This window comes from Onychomys torridus, chromosome 1, assembly GCF_903995425.1.
Source record: "Onychomys torridus chromosome 1, mOncTor1.1, whole genome shotgun sequence".
In the NCBI taxonomy this organism is placed as follows: Eukaryota; Metazoa; Chordata; class Mammalia; order Rodentia; family Cricetidae; genus Onychomys; species Onychomys torridus.
The window spans coordinates 69,655,539-69,674,364 of NC_050443.1; the positions used below are offsets into that span (position 1 = coordinate 69,655,539).

Genomic DNA, 18,826 nt, shown 5'->3' on the forward strand with positions numbered 1-18,826 from the left:
CTCCTTAAAATGGGGTGGGAGGGTGGCAGAGGGGAAGAGAGTCTCCTGAGGTAAGAGGAAAAGCAGCGGCAGTCGCTCCAGCCTCAAGGCAACATGGGAAGGGGGAGAGCTAGGAAACGCTGGAGCCTTCTTGTGAAGGGATGTTTACGGGGCATTTGCTATGCCCATTCTGTTTTACTTACAGCCAAATGTCAGCGTCATGATAACCCTGTCCAGTATGTTTGGCTACCCTTGAAATACAGACCAGGAAACTAACCCAGACTCCTTAAGGGTGTCTTGAAAGACTCATGAGAGATCAGTCATCTTCCAAGAAGACTTAAAAGCCAGTATAGTAAGTTCAACTATATCACAGCAGCCCTTTAAGTCAGGGGCATAGAGAATGATCATGGCAGACACTGGAAGTCAAAAACATCTGTTTAGAAAGTGAAGAGGACAAAGGAAGACTTTGCACGTTCTAGGAACTGGTGTGTCTTTGATGGGATGGCTCATGGAATGAGCAGAGATGTGAGTGGGTATGAAACTAGGGTGAGGAGCCTGAGGTGATAGGGTATGATAGCTTTTGAGACAAGGATGGTAAGTGTTGCTGCTGTACTGGCAACATCTTTAGTACCTCCTTAAAATCTGTGTCCTGGCTGCATCACTTTATGAAGATACTCATTCTCAGGGTACTGGTGCATGATGCTGGACTGGGTGGTGTTGCTTCATGTTCTCTGCTCTGGGTACCTTGTTTTCTTCATTCCTACATACTGGATTCAAGCAGGGTTTAGATGGGGAGAAGACCAATCAGTTCAGCAGTCTCATCTCACGCTCTACATTATAGTCACCTGGGGCCTGTAACAGACGTCTCCCAGGGCTCCTTCCTTTGACCTGTCACATGAGAATCACTTGGGGTGGGTAGGAGCCCGGGAAGGAGGATGTGAAGAAACCTGAACAGATTTCCTTTAAATACTTTAAAATTAGTATGCAGAGTGAGGAGCTCACTGTTGCAATTTTATATTATGTGTCTTATTGTACCTTGTTCCAATTTATCTGTCTCTCCACTGCCCACTTCCATTTCTCCTGAGTATTTTTGGTAGTTCCTTGCCTTCCCCTAAATAGGAGAGCTGGGAACTTTTTAAAGTTTTTCAGGTGATGCAGTGGCAAGCTTTAGGAACCCCAAGTGAATACATCTGGAGAGAGTCCCTCCTCACGCAAGCCTGGCTGGGAATGTGCATAGCTCTAGCCAAATGAGGCTTTTAAAGTCTAAGCTAATGAAAGCTCCAGTTGAGTTAACTTTATGTTTCTGGGTTAATTCCAGTCTAGTTAATGAATCAGCTGGCTCCTCCACTCCCCGCCTTTAACTATGAAACCTTGAGAAAAATTGAATCTAGAATTGGTCTGTAATTCCTGCTTGCTATCAGGGTGTGGGTTTCAGGAATACTGTGAAGCACAGGCCAGCTCATCTAATAATCTGTATTTCTGCTGAAACGGGATATGCCCTGTAGGAGAAAGTTTTCCTGGAGCGTCCTGGCTCTAATGCCAGGCAGCTGTGCGACCTGGAGCACCTGTCTAGCTCCTCTCTGTCTCAGTTTTCGTGTCTGCACAAAGACCTCGTGAAGACTCCGCAGCTGTGACTGTGGGCGTGGGCATTCACTCTTGCCACAGCTGGAAAACAACTGGCACGTAAAGGAATGTGTTCAACCTTTAGTGGCTGCTGAACTCTTAGCCAGTCACCAGCCATTTCTGACCTACTGGGGAATCTTTTATAGTGGTCAGACAGACACATCAGGTGGGGACATCATTGGAAATGCACATTTCTGGACATCAGCACCTGCTGTCAAGTCTTATGATCTGAGCTTGGTCCTTAGGATCTGCCTGGTGGAGGGAGAGAACTGACTCCCCCAGGTTGTCTTCTGACCTCTACATGTGTGCCTTGGCATGCTCATATCCATCTACACACACACACACACACACACACACACACACACACACATGCACAAAGATGGGGGAGGATGTAACATGAATCTTAAATGGTCTTATTAATGAAAACAGACCCGGAGCCAAGTATTGGGGGTGAACGCTGAAAGATCAGAGAAACAGAACAAGCCACAGCCAACCTCACCTCGCCAATTCCTCAGCTGATCTTGTTTCCTCAGACTGAAAGCTTCTGAGTCCTCATCCAAATGGATCTCAGCTGAACTGCTGCTAAAAGCCAAAAGCTTAACAAGACTCTAGTTCCTAGGCCTCACGCCTTATATACCTTTCTGCTTTCTGCCATCACTTCTGGGATTAAAGGTGTGTGTCACTATATCTGGCCATTTCCAGTGTGGCTTTGAACTCACAGAGATCCAAATGGATCTCTGTGTCTGGAATGGTAGGATTAAAGGCATGTGCTACCACTGCCTAAACCTATGTTTAATATAGTGGCTATTCTGTTCTCTGACCCCCAGATAAGTCTATTGGGGTGGGTGCGCAATATGCCAACCACAGGAGGAAGGGAGGGAGGGAGGGAGAGAGGGAGGGAGAGAGGGAGAGTTTAAATTTATAAACTCTGTCAACTGTGTGACTGAACTGGAAGTGTTGGGAAGGGCAGCAGCCACCAAATCCAAAAGTCATGCTGAGGATTGAGCTCTAAATTATAAAGTGCTCACTGGAAAGCTCTCCAGATAAAACCCAAACAAGTACCCCAACCAATGGATGCACAAATCTTAACACAGAAACAGAAGAAGCATGAAAAGACAAGCCATGTCGCTCCTCTAAAAGATCATTGCTCCCTCACAACAGAATTTAAAGATACAAAAGTGGGTAAAATGCCAGATGCAGAATCTAGAAGTTTATGTATGAAAATGACCCAGAGGTTACAAACAGATCGATGAACAAGTTAAGGAAATTAATCCAGGACCTGCAGAAGAAGGCCAGAGCCAGAATAGAAGGGCAGCAATACCGATGCAAAAGGAACAAGAGACAAATGTGGTTCCAGGGGGCAAGGTGAAATGGAGCCAGCATGTAGAGCTGATCAGCTAGCTCCACCTTGGTGCAATGGTGTTAGCTTTCATGCCTGCTTGCATGCCTGTGGTGTAGGATATTCAGGAGGGGCCTTTCTGCTGGTGAGGAGACATGAAAGAATCCTGATTGTTCTCACTCCATCCTCAGCTTCTCCTGCGGCACCTGTGGGTTAGTTATTCCATGCATCCTTCAATGCCACTGTGATTTAGAAAGGCTATGAGACAGTCAGCTCTATGTGCAATGGGCCTTATAAGTATTACTACCAGGAATGGGGGATCATTGGTCAGAGCTTTTCTTATTTTTATTATATTTTGGTTAAGCACCATTCTCTCCAACTCAGACATACTTGTTTTGACTCTTTTTCTATCATCCAGTGTATTCTCCTCTTTTTAGATTTTATCCTTGATGTCATGGGACTGTCAGAACAATTTGCTTTTCTCCTGAATAACTCATCATGTGAGAGTCACTGCAGACATGAGTTTTCATCCCTTCATTGGGGCTTGAGGCCTTTTTTGATATACCAACAGCTTTGCAGGAAAGCAAAGAATGGGTTCTGGCTCCCTTCTTGTGGCAGAGCATGCTGGGAAAGAGATTCTCTAATTAACCCGAGTTTAGTCAGAAGATGATTGAGGTTGAGGCTGCAAACCCAGATTTCCTCTCTGCTGTCAGCAAAAGCCAGTGCTGCTATGGTCTAGTTTTCTCACTCCGGTTTAGTTTTTAGACAGTTGACCCTAGGAGCACTCCCTTTTGTAGCTGAGCCTCGGCAGGGGTGACACACAGCAAATGTCAATCAAACAGCGCACAGTCAAAGCTCTCCTGTTGCCCTTCTTTGATGCTGTTCCTAGGTCTTCGAATGTGCCCTAGTTTGGTTTCTGCTGCTGTGAACAAAAGCATCTTGAGGAAGAGAAGATTTATTTGGTTTAGACATCCTGGTCACAATTCATCATCGAGGGAAGTCAGAGCAGGAAGTGAAGCAGGGCAGAAACCTAGAGATAGAAGTTGATGCAGAGACCATGGAGGAGTGCTGCTTATTGGCTTGCTTCACTTGGGTTGCTCAGTCTCTCTCTCTCTCTCTCTCTCTCTCTCTCTCTCTCTCTCTCTCTCTGTGTGTGTGTGTGTATGTGTGTGAAATATGGCATGGTTCATAGTGGCCTGGGCCTTCCCACATAAATAATTCATTAAGACATGCCCACAGGTCAATCTAAGGGAGGCAAATTGTCAGTTGAGGTTTCTTGCCTCCCAGGGGCCTCTAGTTTGTGCCAAGGTGACAAAACCAACCATCATTATGTGTCATCTGTAGTGTCCTACATTCTCACCAGCACTTTGTAATAATGTCCCTAAAGAAAAGAATGCATTCACTCATCCTCATGGGATTCTTAGATTCTTCTCTAAGACAAGAGTCTAAGAGAAACCATGTGATGTTCAAACCAGCTACAAGATCTGGAGCTAGAACCCAGTGGGTAACATGGATTGGAGTTATTACTCCTGGGTCCTAAAGCTGGGTTCATAGGAAGTAGGTGCTCTATGCCCTCCACCTTCTTTAATTTCTACCAATATTTTCATTCCTATTGAGTGGCAGTTGCTGCGGACATAAAACTCTCAGAAACCCAAACCATACCTCTAAATCAGTGGGTGGCAAATGAGTGGACCTGAGTTTGAGACGGGCCAATGTCTATTGCGATAGTCCGAGTCAGAGGCTAACGGAACACAGCAGAGGGACTCCTACCTGGCCTGGAGCAGTTAGAAAGAGATTAGTAAAGTTAAGTAGCATGTAAATCAGGAAGCAGAAGGCAAGACTAGCCTATGCAAAGACCCAGTGACCAAAGGAACTGCACGTGTTCAGCATGACTGGTTCTAAAGGAAAGGAGCTTGAGGAAGAAAGAGGTGTGAGTTCCCAGGCCATGTTAAGGACTTTTAGCTTCAGTTATTGGACCATGAAAAGACAGCAAAGGGTTTTCAGCGTAGCATATGTTTTGTTTGGATCTGAGTTATAGAACGATCACTTGGCAACATACCAAAGATGGGTGGGAGGCTGAACACACAGGAAACTTTCTACTCACCGCTGCGATACTTCTGTGACTCATGTGAGTCAGTGATCCCTGTGAATACAGGCATGTTCTTTTTTGGCTCCCCCTCCTTACAGATATTATTAACCCCTTCTAGAGGGAGGGGGTGGTAAGAGTGCTGGGCACTTCAGGGGATATAACATCTTATAGCCACAAGGCAGCGATTCCTTTATGCTTTAAGAAGAGAATGATGGTCTACAGACAGAAGAACTTTATTTTGCCACCTCATTTTAAGGGTTCTGTGTCGAAGTGGGCACTGAATAAGATGCCAACAACAGGTTGGGCTATCATGTCAAAACAATTGGTAAATGCCAATCCCACTTGATGGCAAAAGCCTTCTTTGGGCTCAGTCTCTTTGTCAAAACATGGGACCCACTTCAGCATCATTCTGTGGAGAAGCAGAATGAGTACCAGGCACGTTGGAGGCACTTAGGAAACATTCACTCCCTTCTCTCTTTACCTGCCTCTCCTTAATGCTGCGCCATCTTAGTCTGAGAGCCAGAACCTTACAGTCCTTCCAATACCCAGTGCAGTCTGGACCACTTCCTCTCTGACCTGCTCTTCCTGTTATCCTGGCTCACTCTGTGGTACCCAGCCCTAGACAATTTGTGGCTTTCACTCCCACCTCAGGGTGCTGTGATATCAGCATGGCACATCTCTTCATCTTTCTCAAGTTTTTGTTCAAATGTCATGTCAGAGAGGCCTACACTAACCAAATCCCCCTTCTCTCACGTGGTTACTCGACTTCCTCTTCTGCTTTTTTCTTCCGTAGCACTTGTCACCTTCCAACATGGTACATAGTTTGATCATTTAGACTGTAAAGTTTAGAAAGAATTGGTTGTATTATTTAATTTGACCAGTCTCTTGCTGGTCACATGTAAGGTCTACACAACAGGAAGTGCTTCCTCACTTGCTCTTTGCTGCCCTCTAGTGTGTAGAAGTATACAGGCTCTCTATTGGCTGAGGGAAGGAATGAAAGAAACACTCCTTTAGCTCCTAGCTAAAGGCCACCTGAAATAGTGGGAGCAGGTAAGGATGTGGTTCTGAAGAGTCTCAGGCGCTCTGGGGCAGCCTCTTACAGTCTGGGGGATAGAGGTCCCTGACTACCCACCTACGAGGAGAGGGTTCCAGCCCTGCACTGCACTGGAAAATGAGAAAATTACCTCTGCCTTGCTGACAGCCTGCCATAAGAGGAGCTTTTGTTTTTGCTTGTTTTTGTTTTGACCCTTAGACATCAGTACACACAAGTACCGGTTAACTTGCCTTCTTTCCCTTGGAGGTGTGGAAACCAATATTGGGCCTTCAGCAGCCCTTCCCATTACTACTGTGAGACATTGAAAGTGTTTCTCTCGTCCTGTCCCAAAGCAATCTCTTACTCCACCACACTGCAGTGCAGGGAAGGTCTCACTGTGGGTACAGTTCTAAGTATGTGGCTTAAATCGATCTCCTTGCCAACCTTGGGGATCTGAGGAAGTTGCTGTGTGTAAAAGAAGAGAAGAACAGAGATGACTGTGTCTTGGTAATGGTGTGTGTTGAAACCAATTGGCTGATTTGTTCATGTATTTATTCACATCCAGAGATTCAGTAAAATAGAAGGGCCTGAAAGCAATTATGGTAGGGCATCTCTCCTTCAATAACATATAGCACTCGTTATTGTAATTATATTTAGATAAAGGGAATAACTATCCATATGTATTGATGAAATATATGTTCACATATGTATATACACATATTCATATATACATATACACACACACACACACACACACACACACACACACACACACACATATGGCAAAGGAGGAGGCTTTGTATCAGCTAGGCTTCTGCTGCAAATGTGAAACTTTAGTGGTTTCTAACAATAAGCATTTGTTTCTTTTGTAGCTGTGGGTCAGCCAGAGTAATCCTGTATCAGGTGGGTCAGGTTCAAGTCTGTTACAGGGAGGGCATGGAAAGTTAGGAACAATGATTTAATGTAGTCTAGGTTTTACTGCTGGCTATGGACGTTAGGAAAGGCTTCATGGAGGTGGTAACTTTGATCTGCCTTGAAGAATGAGCAGATTCCAAGGCAGACAGGCAGGGTATAGCCTATACAAGTACATGAAGTTTTAAAAAAGAGACTATTGAAATAATGTATTCGTGTGTGTAGTTACTGTGACAAGATAAAAGAGCTACAGAAAAATGAAAGTCATCAGTTTCTGTTTATGAAGTTCAAATTTCATATCACAAAGATAAATGGAAAACAGACAACCAAACAAAATCTTAGTGTGTGTGAGTGAACATTTATTTTCTCTTTTAAAAATGTTTATTACAATTGTTTTCATAAATCTATTTTATCATATTCTTCTCCTCTCCTTACGCCTCACAGATTCTCCCAACCTCCCTCACCACCCAACTGCATGTTCTCGCTCTCTTTATCAAAAAATACAACAAAACAACAAAAAATGAAAATCAAAACAAATTACAAAAAGAAAATCAATAAGAAAAAAATACAAAGACAAACAAAAAAGTTGTAGTCAGTTTTGACCAAGCACAATCTTATTTGGCAACAAAAGTCTGGCCTCAAAAGGGAGGCAAGGATGTATTTTCAGTGGCTGGTTTTGGTGCAGGGGGCAAGATATCTTCTTTTTATCATCACTGCTTTACGTAGTCACTACAGTCTGTGAAGGATATCCTAATGCTGGGTATAAAGGAGCAGGCAAGACATTGGTGGAGTAACTTGATTAATGGCTTATAGCTAGCGAGCCAGTGGCTTATGGTAGCTGCCCAGTAGTTCTGTTTTGCAACGTACCTATAAACTCCACTCACTTGTGTACACATTTTTTTTCTTCTTAAATGGGGCTGCTTTAAGAATTGCTTAAGCATATGGCTTTGAGAGTCTGTTCCACATAGGCAGCTCTAGACTTGTTAAAAGGACCCATAATCGAGGAAATCATCTCTAAGGTTTTGCCTCATGGCTTTCTTCACATTTCACCTTCTTATTTCACCCATCTTTAGGATATTTCTAGTAACATAGGATTCTTACCTATCTTGTGACTCAAGAGTGCTGACTTGGCATGGGGGTGTTTTGGAACCCTCTCTCTTTCTTCCTTTCCCCCACTTTATATGTGCATATCATTAAGTGTTCAGAAATGAAGAAAGACAAGCTTGGCAGGTTCCTCCAGGCCTAGTGAAGGTTGGAGGTGCAATTGAGCCAACAGTAACTACAGCATGTGCTAGATCTGCCCAGGGTGAGTTCTGCTGCATTACAGACTACAGATCCACACCAGCGAAATGTTCCCACCTGCAAAGAGGCGAGCACTTAGACTCTCTATTTTCTGTTATTTTTTTCCCATAATTCCTTGACACCTGCAGTTGCCTCTTGCTGGGCCTGCTGAACTCCAGCATCACTTTTTAGGCAGGAATTTCTAGAAAGAGAACCTCCACTGCTCAGGTGGGTTGTTAAACACTGACAGGCATCTTTGTGTGTTCCATCTCTGTGATCTAGAACTGGGTGGAAGCATGTTTTTGACACATTGACCTTGAGCTCAGGAAGCTGGCAGAACTGGTTTCCTCCACTCAAAAACTATCACCTCTGGTCATTTAAAAATGTACCACTGAGCAGTGCTTACAGACAGGGACTTCTCATTGATTGGTGTTTGTTGTCTCCTGATCCTCCAGGTCAGGGATGCACCAAGGTGGCTGTCTCTCAAGATGGTGATGATCGTGGAGAGTCTGTGTCTAAGGCTGGTCCAGAGAGGGCACACTCAAGGGATGTTGCTGAAGGCACAGGAAAGGAATGCAGCATCTTCCTGAGACCTATTCATCATCCCACAGACTGCTACTACCTCGAGGGACGTTACTTTTAGGATTTTGATGTCATCTGCCTAAAACTTTTGTGGAGCCCAGACAAGACTTTTTACTACCAAATAAGATATTTCATTTTTGTATCCTGTAATCATCCTGGTTATAGTTTTAGCTATTTTCTCCTGAGAATCCCAGGCCACGTTTGTTACTATTGTTCTTTTTGTGTACACTTCAAAATGATTGACTTAAGCTTCCTGACAGAGGAGGAACAAGATGCCATTTTAAAGGTTCTGCAGCGGGATGCAGCCCTGAAGAGGGCTGAAGAGGAGAGAGTCAGGTAAGAGGCCCGAAGAGTACTTGGGTGTGAGGGAAGGAAGAGGCGGTCCACAGAAAATAGGGCTGTTTTCTTTTCAGTCATAACTGGTAGTTTGTCTTGCGGCCTAAACTTATGTATTCCAATTTTAGATTAACTTCCTGGACAGGACTTTTTCTTCCTGGTGTTACTTTCTCTCTTTCTTTCCTTTTGTTTGTTTGCTTGGTTTGGTTTTTTGTTTTTCGAGACAGGGTTTCTCTGTGTAGCTTTGGAGCCTGTCCTGGACCGTGTTCTGTAGACCAGGCTGGCCTCCAACTCACAGAGATCCTCCTGCCTCTGCCTCATGAGTGCTGGGACTAAAGGCGTGTGCCACCACCCCCCAGCTCCTGATGTTTGTTAATTTACCTGCTGTACTCCTGCTAGAAATAAGGTCTCGATTAAAAACTTTAGCTAGGCATGTGGTGTGGACCCGTAGTTCAAGCTGCTCAGGAGAGTGAGGTGGGACCACTTAAGCTCACAGTTTGTGATCAGTGTGGGCAATACAGTGACATCCTACTTCCCCAAACAGAAACACACCCAGAGATGCTTTTGACTCATTTTAAAATGAGACACAGAACCAAGCATGATGGCTTATGTCTGTTCTGTAGTCCCAGAATTTGGGAGTCTGAGTCAGGCGGATTACCTGGAGTTCAGTGCTAGCCTAGGTTATTATATAAAACCCTATCTCTTAAAAAGCAAAGCAAAACAAAAACAAAAAGCAAATAAGCAACAGAAAAAGGTGCTGGAGGGCTAGTTCAGTCATTCAAGTATTGCCACCTAAGCATAATGACCTGCCAGGCATGGCCCCACATGTGTTTATAGTCCCATTGCTGGGAAGACAGAAACTGAGGACCTCTGAGGCTTACTGGCTAGCCAGTATAGCTGAATGAGTGGGTTCCAGTTTCAGTGAGAGACTCTGTATGAAAAAAATGTAATGATGGAGAGCAATTGAGGATAAATATGTATTGTCAATCTCTGGTCTCCACATGTTCCTGAGCAAGCACACTTGAGCACATGCACACCAGAATGTGCACACACACACAGATACACACACACACACACACACACACACACACACACACACACACACATTCAATATTGCATATGAAAAATAAAGAAAAATTTTAAAAAACAGAAAAGGAAAAGAAATGTAGCTGGTAGTTTTGTTTGTTTGTGTGTGTGTGTGTGTGTGTGTGTGTGTGTGTGTGTGTGTATGTGTGTATGAGAGATAGTGTTTATGTGTGAGACAGAGAGTGTGTGTGTATTTGTATGTACATGTGTGTGTGTGTGAGAGAGAGAGTGTGTGTGTGTGTGTGTGAGAGAGAGAGAGAGAGAGAGAGTGTGTGTGTGTGAGAGAGAGAGAGTGTGTGTGTGTGTGTGTGTGTGTGTGTGAGAGAGAGAGAGAGAGAGAGAGAGAGAGAGAGAGAGAGAGATCTGAGATTGAGACAGTGTTGCTGTATAATTCAATCTGGCCTCAGACTCAGGATCTTTCTGTCTCAGACTCATAAATCGGGGATTTATCAGCATGTATTACTATGTCCAGCTAACTTTGTATGTATTTTTATATGCATTGACTTTTTTTGATAAAGAATTGTGACCTAAGCTAAAATTTAATTTTTAAAGTTTAAAAAAATAAGAGAAGTAGTTCATATTTCTAAATACTTACAGAATTGCTATCATTGGTTTTAAGAGCAAAATTAAAAGCGCTCTTCAAACAGGTCAACTTTCCATTTGACTTGGGTCCTTCAAAGAAAAGTGCCAACTTGACCTAGGATCCTTTTAAATATAACCCAAATGTTCCCTGTCAGCATTCCTACCACTTTCACTCATGTCCACAGTAGAAAGAACACAGAGCATGCTGCTGAATGACTGGACCTAATTATTCACTGTCCCTTCTAGGGTCTGGGTCCTGCCACCTACTTACTGTCTCTGTGATCATGGGCTTTGAAAGCAGCGAAAGAGTTTCTGAATGTAAATTAGTGGTATTGGCTTAATGGTCCCAATTCCAGAATTCCAGAAGGAAAAATAAGTCATGCTCTTATTTCCTGGAATACCCGGGCTACAAAGGATGGATTTGTTTGTATTGACTCTCACTGAACAGGAACGCTTTATTTAAAAAGCTCAGTTCAATCATTTCAGGTGTCGATTATTGCTACCGAGGACAGTAAATGAACGGTGCTTGGCAAGTTACAAAGGGATTAAGATGCTCATTATTTCTCTTGATCTTGCTCTCTTTTGTGCAGTTGAGCAATGGAGCGGGATATGATGGCCCTAGTTGATTACATGTGGAAATTTACTATGTGACAGGTGGGTGATTTGCCCAACTAGTAGGCGTCACAAGTGAGAGTCAAATCCTGATCTCTGCTGACTTTTTCTCTCTCTGAGACATGCCAGTGGAGGAGGGGGTGTCAGTCATGATAGCAGGCTGACATGGAGCTGTGGTCATGAGAATGGGACCGTGCTTTCTCCCATGTCACCTGCAAATGTAGAGGACTGATACCAATTCAGCCGCCAGAACTTTGCAGCAGCGTTAATGCTCCACCCACTTACAGTTTACAAACCTTTTGCTAAACTTTATCCTCTGTGGTTCTCATAATAGCCCTGAGCCTTGGCAAGGCTAGGACTGTACCGTCCACTTAGGGGCAAAGAACCACTGGGCCACAGCCTCTGCGGTAGTGCTGTGTCCTTTGGGAGACTCTCCTCGAGTCTGTTGTTCTGGGAGGGCCTGGCAGGATCCTGAGGGTTCCTGTCACTGCTATTTTATTGCTGCTGTAAATACATGACAGGAAGAAGCCTAGAGGTGGCAAAAAAAAACAAAACAAAACAAAAAAAAAACTTTTATCAGGCCTAGCTACTAACACTTCTTGGACATCTTTCTAACTGGGCACCAAGAATTTCTTGTGGACTTGACCACAGATGGGGCCAGGCCCTTAGGACTAGTGCCAATGAGCACTGGAAAGGGCAGACAGTCACAGGACGGTGGATCCTACTGAAAGAGCCTCATTTGATGTGTCCCAAGAATGTGGCTCTGCAGCCAGTCGTTGATCAGCTGTGGCTCATTAGGACAAGTCACTTAATCTCCTTTCTGAGCTTCAACTCAGAGACCAAGTCCTGACCAAGTCAGACTGTAAAAATGCCTCTTAGTCTTCCTGGCATGCAAAAGGTGGTGGGTACATTTGAATCCTCCTTCCTACCTACCACTCAGCTTGTGCCACTCAAAAGGCACAGAGAATGCTGCCTAATAGATGGGTTCCTTGTCAAGGAATTGCTCCCCAAAGTCCCAACTGTTTTTAATGCAACGGCATATAGTTGCATAGCTTGTAAATGAAGAAACTGCCCTGGATGGTAATGCGACTGGTATTTGAAGATGATTGAAGACATGGTCCCAGTCCTTAAGGAATTTACTATCCCATGGCCTTTATCCATTTAAAGGATTGTCAATGGGAAATTTGAAAAATCTAAATTTTGTTCTTACACGCTTTTACAGCTTCAGTTGTTTTTCTCCTTGTCCAAACCAATCTAGAGGGGTTAATTACAGTGGGCGTCATTAGAAAAGTAAGGCCAGCCACCACTACTATCTATTCTGTGTGTGTGTGTGTGTGTGTGTGTGTGTGTGTGTGTGTGTGTGAGAGAGAGAGAGAGAGAGAGAGAGAGAGAGAGAGAGAGAGAGAGAGAGAGAATGCAGGCATATATGTGTGTCATGGAATACATGTATAGGTCAGAAAAAAGCTTGGGCATTGGCCCTCCATTTCCACAGTTTTTGAGACACAGTTTCACCACTACAGGCATCAGGTTGTGTGGGCTCTGAGTGGTTCTCCTGTCTCTGACTCCCATCTTGCTGTAGAAGTACAGGGCCTATAGATGTGTGTTGCTGTACCTGGTTTCATGTTGGTTCTGAGGATTGAAGTCAGATCCTCATGCTTGTGGAGAAAGTATTTTCCTCACTGAGCCATCTCTCTAGCCCCCTTCCCCGTCTTCATTGTGTGGCCCAGGCTAGCTTCAAAATGTGGTTTCCTTCTGCCTCAGCTTCTCATGAACTAGGATTTCAGTTGTTAATGACTTTCATTTGTTAATTGTCTTGGGCGTTAGGAATACAGCCATCCCACAGCTGTGAGGATGCCAATGGAGGACTCTTGTACTGTTTTCTACAAAGCCAGCCACTGATTCAGAATCCTGGTCAGTGAGGCTGTCATGGTTTGCCACTTTCCACACATCTAATGCTTCCAATTGCTCATGTCCAAATCCATGCAAGATACTTTGGGGATGATGTAGGTTGTAGGCTGCCTTCCACCCTGATTTCCTGGGTGATAAAAGTGAGCATCATGCAGGAGACATGCTCACTTCCTAAACCACCCAAGCTGTCAGTGTAGCATATGGACATGGACCCAAATAAATCACACATGGAGATTTAATCATATTCTTAATTATGAATGCCTGGCCTTAGCTTGACTTGCTTCTTGTCAACTTTTCTTAACCTAAATTAGCCCATCTACCTTTTGCCTCTGGGCTTTTCCCATTCTCTTACTTCTGTAAATCTTACACTTACTCTGTGACTTGCTGTGTAGCTGGGTGGCAGCATGGCTGGCCCCTGGGTCCTCCTGCTTCTCTGGCTGCTTCTCCTTTCAGATTCCTCCTTTTATATTTTCTCAGTGCCTGCCAGCCCCACCTATCCTTCTTCCTGTCTTGTTATTGGCTGTTCAGTTCCTTATTAGACCATCAGGTGTTTTAGTCAGGCACAGTAACACAGCTTCACAGAGTTCAACAAATGCAACATGAACAAAAGTAAAACGCCTTAAAAGAATATTCTACAACACACGGTCTCTGGGGTGCACATGGGAAGGCAACAGCCCCGGGTGACTCTCAATGCCACGTCTGTCTTCTGGGCTATTTCTGCTTCAGTCACAAGCACTGGGCTCAAGTTGCTATCATCTTGTGTCCCTTACTCCTGAGTGGAGATGTTTAATAGGTCAACAGAGAAGCAGACATCAAGATAGATGTTTTCCTCTCTTCCACCCTGGCCCTCTCTCTGACTCTTCCACTTTTGAGGGAAACATTACTACACACACATGTGTGTAATTTTAGACTTTTATGGTTTGAAAATGACATACTGCTGAGGTGGCGTTTCCTGTGCTTTGCGTCACCCTGCCAGCAGGAAACTGATGCATATATCTGTCTGTACACCACACCAGCACCATGTCCCGACCCCCCATATGCATACAACCACATCTACTGTGATGGGTGTTTTTTGCAGTAGATACCATCTCAACCGCCACCACATCTTATGATTCTCAGCTGCCTCCTTAGGACGTTGCTTCTTTTTAAATGAAGGCAGTTTTCACTGAAAAACTGTTTTCCAGGATCTCTGGTGGTGTTTTCCATGAAAGCAATGCAAAAAAAACCAAACAAAAAAACAAACAAAACAAACCAAAACAAAAAACAAAAAAAACACCAAAAAAAACCAACAAAACAAAAAACAACAACAAAAAAAACCAAACCAAACCAAAGCAAAACAAACCAGTGTTTATCCCAGGCTGCAGCTGCAGCATTGAGGGGCTTCACGTGCCTTTTCCTTTTGTTCTCAGAACAGTGTAGCTCAACCCCTCCAGTGGATGGGGAGATAGAGTGGAAGAGGGTAAGCAGCCTGTTAGACGACAGCCCTGCTGATCCAACTCCAAATAAAAGGGCCTTGGGCTTTCGCACTCTATGCTGCTACTCAGCAGCTTATGGGGATCTGTGATGTGCCTGCATCTCAAAAATGCATTTTTCATGATTGTAAGGGATATTTCAGCTCATTTTCTTTCCAGGTCTGTTGTTTTCCAGATTATTCATCAATGCTTGAGAGAAAGAATAAAGAGTGAGGACTACTTTAGAAACCACAATCTTGTTAGGTTTTACCCAGCGGGCCGGGATTGCTGAGAGTCAAGCTAATTTCTGGGTCTGGCTCTGTGTTACCCTGAGCAAGTCTCTTAAGTTCTCTGGGCCTGAATCATTTAGTTTAGACATTGCAGCCATTTTTAAGTCATGCAATCTTATCATCTTTCCTGGAATATATTGCGGGGCTTGTGGGGTGGGGAGGGACTGACTCAGGAGAATGAATATGAGCATCTCTTTGACCGGTCTGCTGAGCTTCCCTACTCACATCTGAATAGGTAGTATTGATCAGGTCTTGCCGATGATGTCAGGCCTTTGTCAATCTTGTCAAGGAGCTGGAAGTTAGAGTGCGTGTGTATACACAGTGAGAAGGAGGTGAGCTGGGGACAACTTGAATCCAGTCTGGAAAACGCCATTGTTCTCGTTTTCCTCTATAAGTCTTCACATTCCCTGTGCACTGAAAAGAATGGCCACCAGCCATCATGGCTATAGACTGAATTTTATGCCCAATGCCTGGTATATGTTAGGAAATTAATGAATGACCAAGTGAACAAATGACCAGAAAAGGTTTAAATGTGGCATTTAGCATACAGAGCAGACACAACGGCTATTTTTTGCTATTGACTAAATTCTTTGTAGTGAAATCAGAAGGATGAAATGCCATGCAGAGGCTAAGTGTGTACTCACTCAAGCAGAGCTTGTGCAGATGTTAATGGGCAGAAGGGGTACTGTGCATTAGACCTACTGGACGCTTGGTCTGGAAGGCTGACAGGACAGTGGCATTTTTGGACTGAATGATGTCCTGCTGTCCACCAGTGTTTACCGGGCATTTTCTTTATGCTAATTTAAACATGACATGCATGTATAGAAAGGGTGATGAAGTGTGAACAGTGTCAATTCCAGGAAATTTATCCTTTCCCACCTCAGCTAGACAGTGCAGCAATTAGAAAATCCAATGCTAATATGGCTCATTCAACAGTAAATCAGAAGAAAGGAAAGATAACAGAGCAATTGGAAGAGAAGGTTTTAGCATCACCACAGGGGGGTTATTCAAATGATTGACATCTTTACAAACTTGGTATTTGATGTCACACATATGGAGTCATCTGCAGAATATAACAAGTGACCAAGATAGAAAAAAAAAAAAAAAAACCCCAGAGGTTATTAAGCCCAGCAGAAATAATCATATTAGGAAATACCAAAATGGCTCTCATTAAATTTGAAAAATCCTCATTCTTTTTCCACTTTCAAATAAAAGAACTGGAAACCTTGTCCTTACCATGATGCTTACCAGTCTCTTCTGGGGCTATATGTCTCCATAGGCATAACTCACATAGCCTGTGCTATTTGTGCATTCACCGGGGCCTTGCAGGCAGTTATTTAGATGAGAGAGGCCAAGAGCTGCAAAGACCTCCAAAGGATCTATTGCAAAGTACTTTCCAGTTAACAAAAACAATCTCATGAAGAGAAACTGGGAGTTGCTCTGCTGTCGGGGTTTGTGGTATGCTGACAGGTAACCATATTTCATGATCTGTTTTTTCCTGTTCTGATGAGAGATGAGCAGTCCTACCTCATCAGAAACCCCTGCCACTATGGTGGGGTCTGGTCCCCTGAAACTTGGCAGTGATGGGATCTTCGTTATTTCTTTTACTCAGACTGGGGTGGCTGTTGAGCACTTAACTGCTCAATGACTTACTCACTCAACAAACAGTTACTGGGTGTCAACCCTGTACCAGTCTCTGTGCTTCATGGGAAGACTATAAATGGTGATAAGGATGTAATCCTTGTATTCAAGGTGTTTGTAGAGTCCACAGTTGACTGGGTGAAACAGATGTGCAAACAGAGTCTTGGGATACTGTGTGAATGCTGAAGGAAGGCATTGTGGGAACACGGAAAAAGGAAGCATGTCTTTGTGATGCTCAGGCTAGGCCTGCAGCAGCAGGAGGGGAGACTATGCTGAGAAAGGTCAGTGGCCTCTTTATAAAAAGATGGGCAATGCTAAGTGCTTCCAGGCAAGACACTTCAATGAATTATCTCGGCAGTCTTCAAGGGTAGGTCTTATTTCCCCCATCTTCACAAAGAAGGAACACTAACCTGTCCATTGTCCTGTTTAGGTAGAATTCAAACTAGGCTTTGGTCCTATTTGGGAGAGTCTCCAGAGCCCAGCTGTACTTTTCTACCTGTAATACCTACAGTTCACAAAAGAGCAGTTTTGAGGGCAATAAGAACTTGAGTGTGCTGGCAAGTGGGGTTTTGGAGTGTCTGCTGGGAAACAAACCCAAAAAGTCAGTCTGAAGCCAGGTGAACAGTTCCTCATATAGATAGCATTCCTCTACTCTTCAAGCACGTTGCTTTTTAAGGCACAAGGCAAATGTATATGAAACAAAGACCCTCCTTCCGGGAGCCCCATCTGACCAAGGAGAGGTGGATTTTTTTTTTCTTCTAGAATTGGGCAGAATTGTGCTCCTGTTGGAAGAAGAAGAAAAAACAAGAACTACAGCCAGTTGCCCAGCCGGGACTGTCTGCTTTGTCAAAAACCTTAGGCAGTGAGCAACTATTAGAAGCATTTAGTAAGAACCACAGGCCTTTGCTGACTCAGGGTTGTGAACTAATGGTGCTGTCCCTGCCAGGATTTGAACACAGGCTATATGACTAAGAACTATGAGGAGCACATTGGGAGCAGAATCACTTCTTCCCAGGTGTTTGGGAGAGGGGGAGAGGTTCTAGTAGAGAGTTTATATGTGACAGGCAAAGAAGCCGTTTCCTCAAGCATACTTAGGAAAGAGGAGCCGAGCCTGGGTAACTAACCGTCCAGCTCCTTCTCCATTTCCAGATATGCCTGTGTGCAGTCCTCATCCCCTGCCTGGCCACTACGATGGCCCATTCACATTCTCTTGCTAATACAGACTTGCCACATAGACAAGGAGCATCTAAGCTTGAGTAAAAATCATAAACCCACTTGGATTTGTGCAACACATTATCTTTCAAGAGTTCAAAGTTTCCCAAAGGCTTTTTGTTGGATTTTACTCTGAGTGCATCTCTATGAGTAAGAAAAGATAGATTTGGGATTCTCATTTTATTGACTAGAAGGATGTGGAGGTTGAAAGACTTATTGATTAGAACACCATTTTTTTCCCAACCAGTATAAATTAGGGATGCTTTAGGAGCATCGGTTGGTTTGCTCTTTAGGTTTTAGTTATTCCTTGAGCATGAATGATTATGGAACCCTTGAAAGCAACCTTGGCCCTGATGGAACTTGCCTGTACCTCCTCATTTTAGCCGCCCTCAGCACACAAAGCATCATGCCCCCTTCCTTCACAGACTTCCAGGAAAATCTCCAATAGACTCGTTTCACGAAAAGGGAAGAGCCAAGGAACTGCTTATCACACACTAGTTGTCCAGTAAATGCCTAATAGGCCCTTGGCAGGTGCAGAGCGTGGTTTAAGTGTTTTAATTTAATGCAGAGAAACCCCATGAGATGGGATATTTAACCCCACTTTAAAGACGAGGAAATGGCCAGAGATGCTCTCTCCATCAATCCTCTCCGGTGTGCCCTTTGAATGGTAGACATAAAAGACTACAACTAAGAAGTAAGTCTGCTCTTGAGAAGTTTCAGACACAGTGGTCAAGAGCACTTGCTGCTTATGTAGAGGATCTGGGTTCAAATCCCAGCACTTACAATTCACAACTATCTATAACGCTAGTTCTGGGGGCGGGGATCTGACACCCTCTTCTGGCTTCTGAGGGTAATGCATGCCCATTATGC

General features: G+C 44.0%; 1 protein-coding gene across 5 annotated transcripts in view; it reads left to right on the forward strand.

Moving 5' to 3' along the window:
• Sytl2 (synaptotagmin like 2) overlaps positions 1-18,826 on the forward strand; it is a 117,413-nt gene that overhangs the window by 37,356 nt on the left and 61,231 nt on the right. For 2 of the 5 annotated variants that reach the window (XM_036186523.1, XM_036186530.1), the window contains one exon: positions 8,712-9,174. In XM_036186523.1, coding sequence (XP_036042416.1) covers positions 9,074-9,174 — 101 coding nt within the window. In that variant the 5' untranslated portion in view covers positions 8,712-9,073. Of the gene's footprint in view, positions 1-8,711; positions 9,175-18,826 lie in introns of those variants that run through there. The other 3 variants (XM_036186560.1, XM_036186544.1, XM_036186551.1) reach the window with 3 other exon arrangements.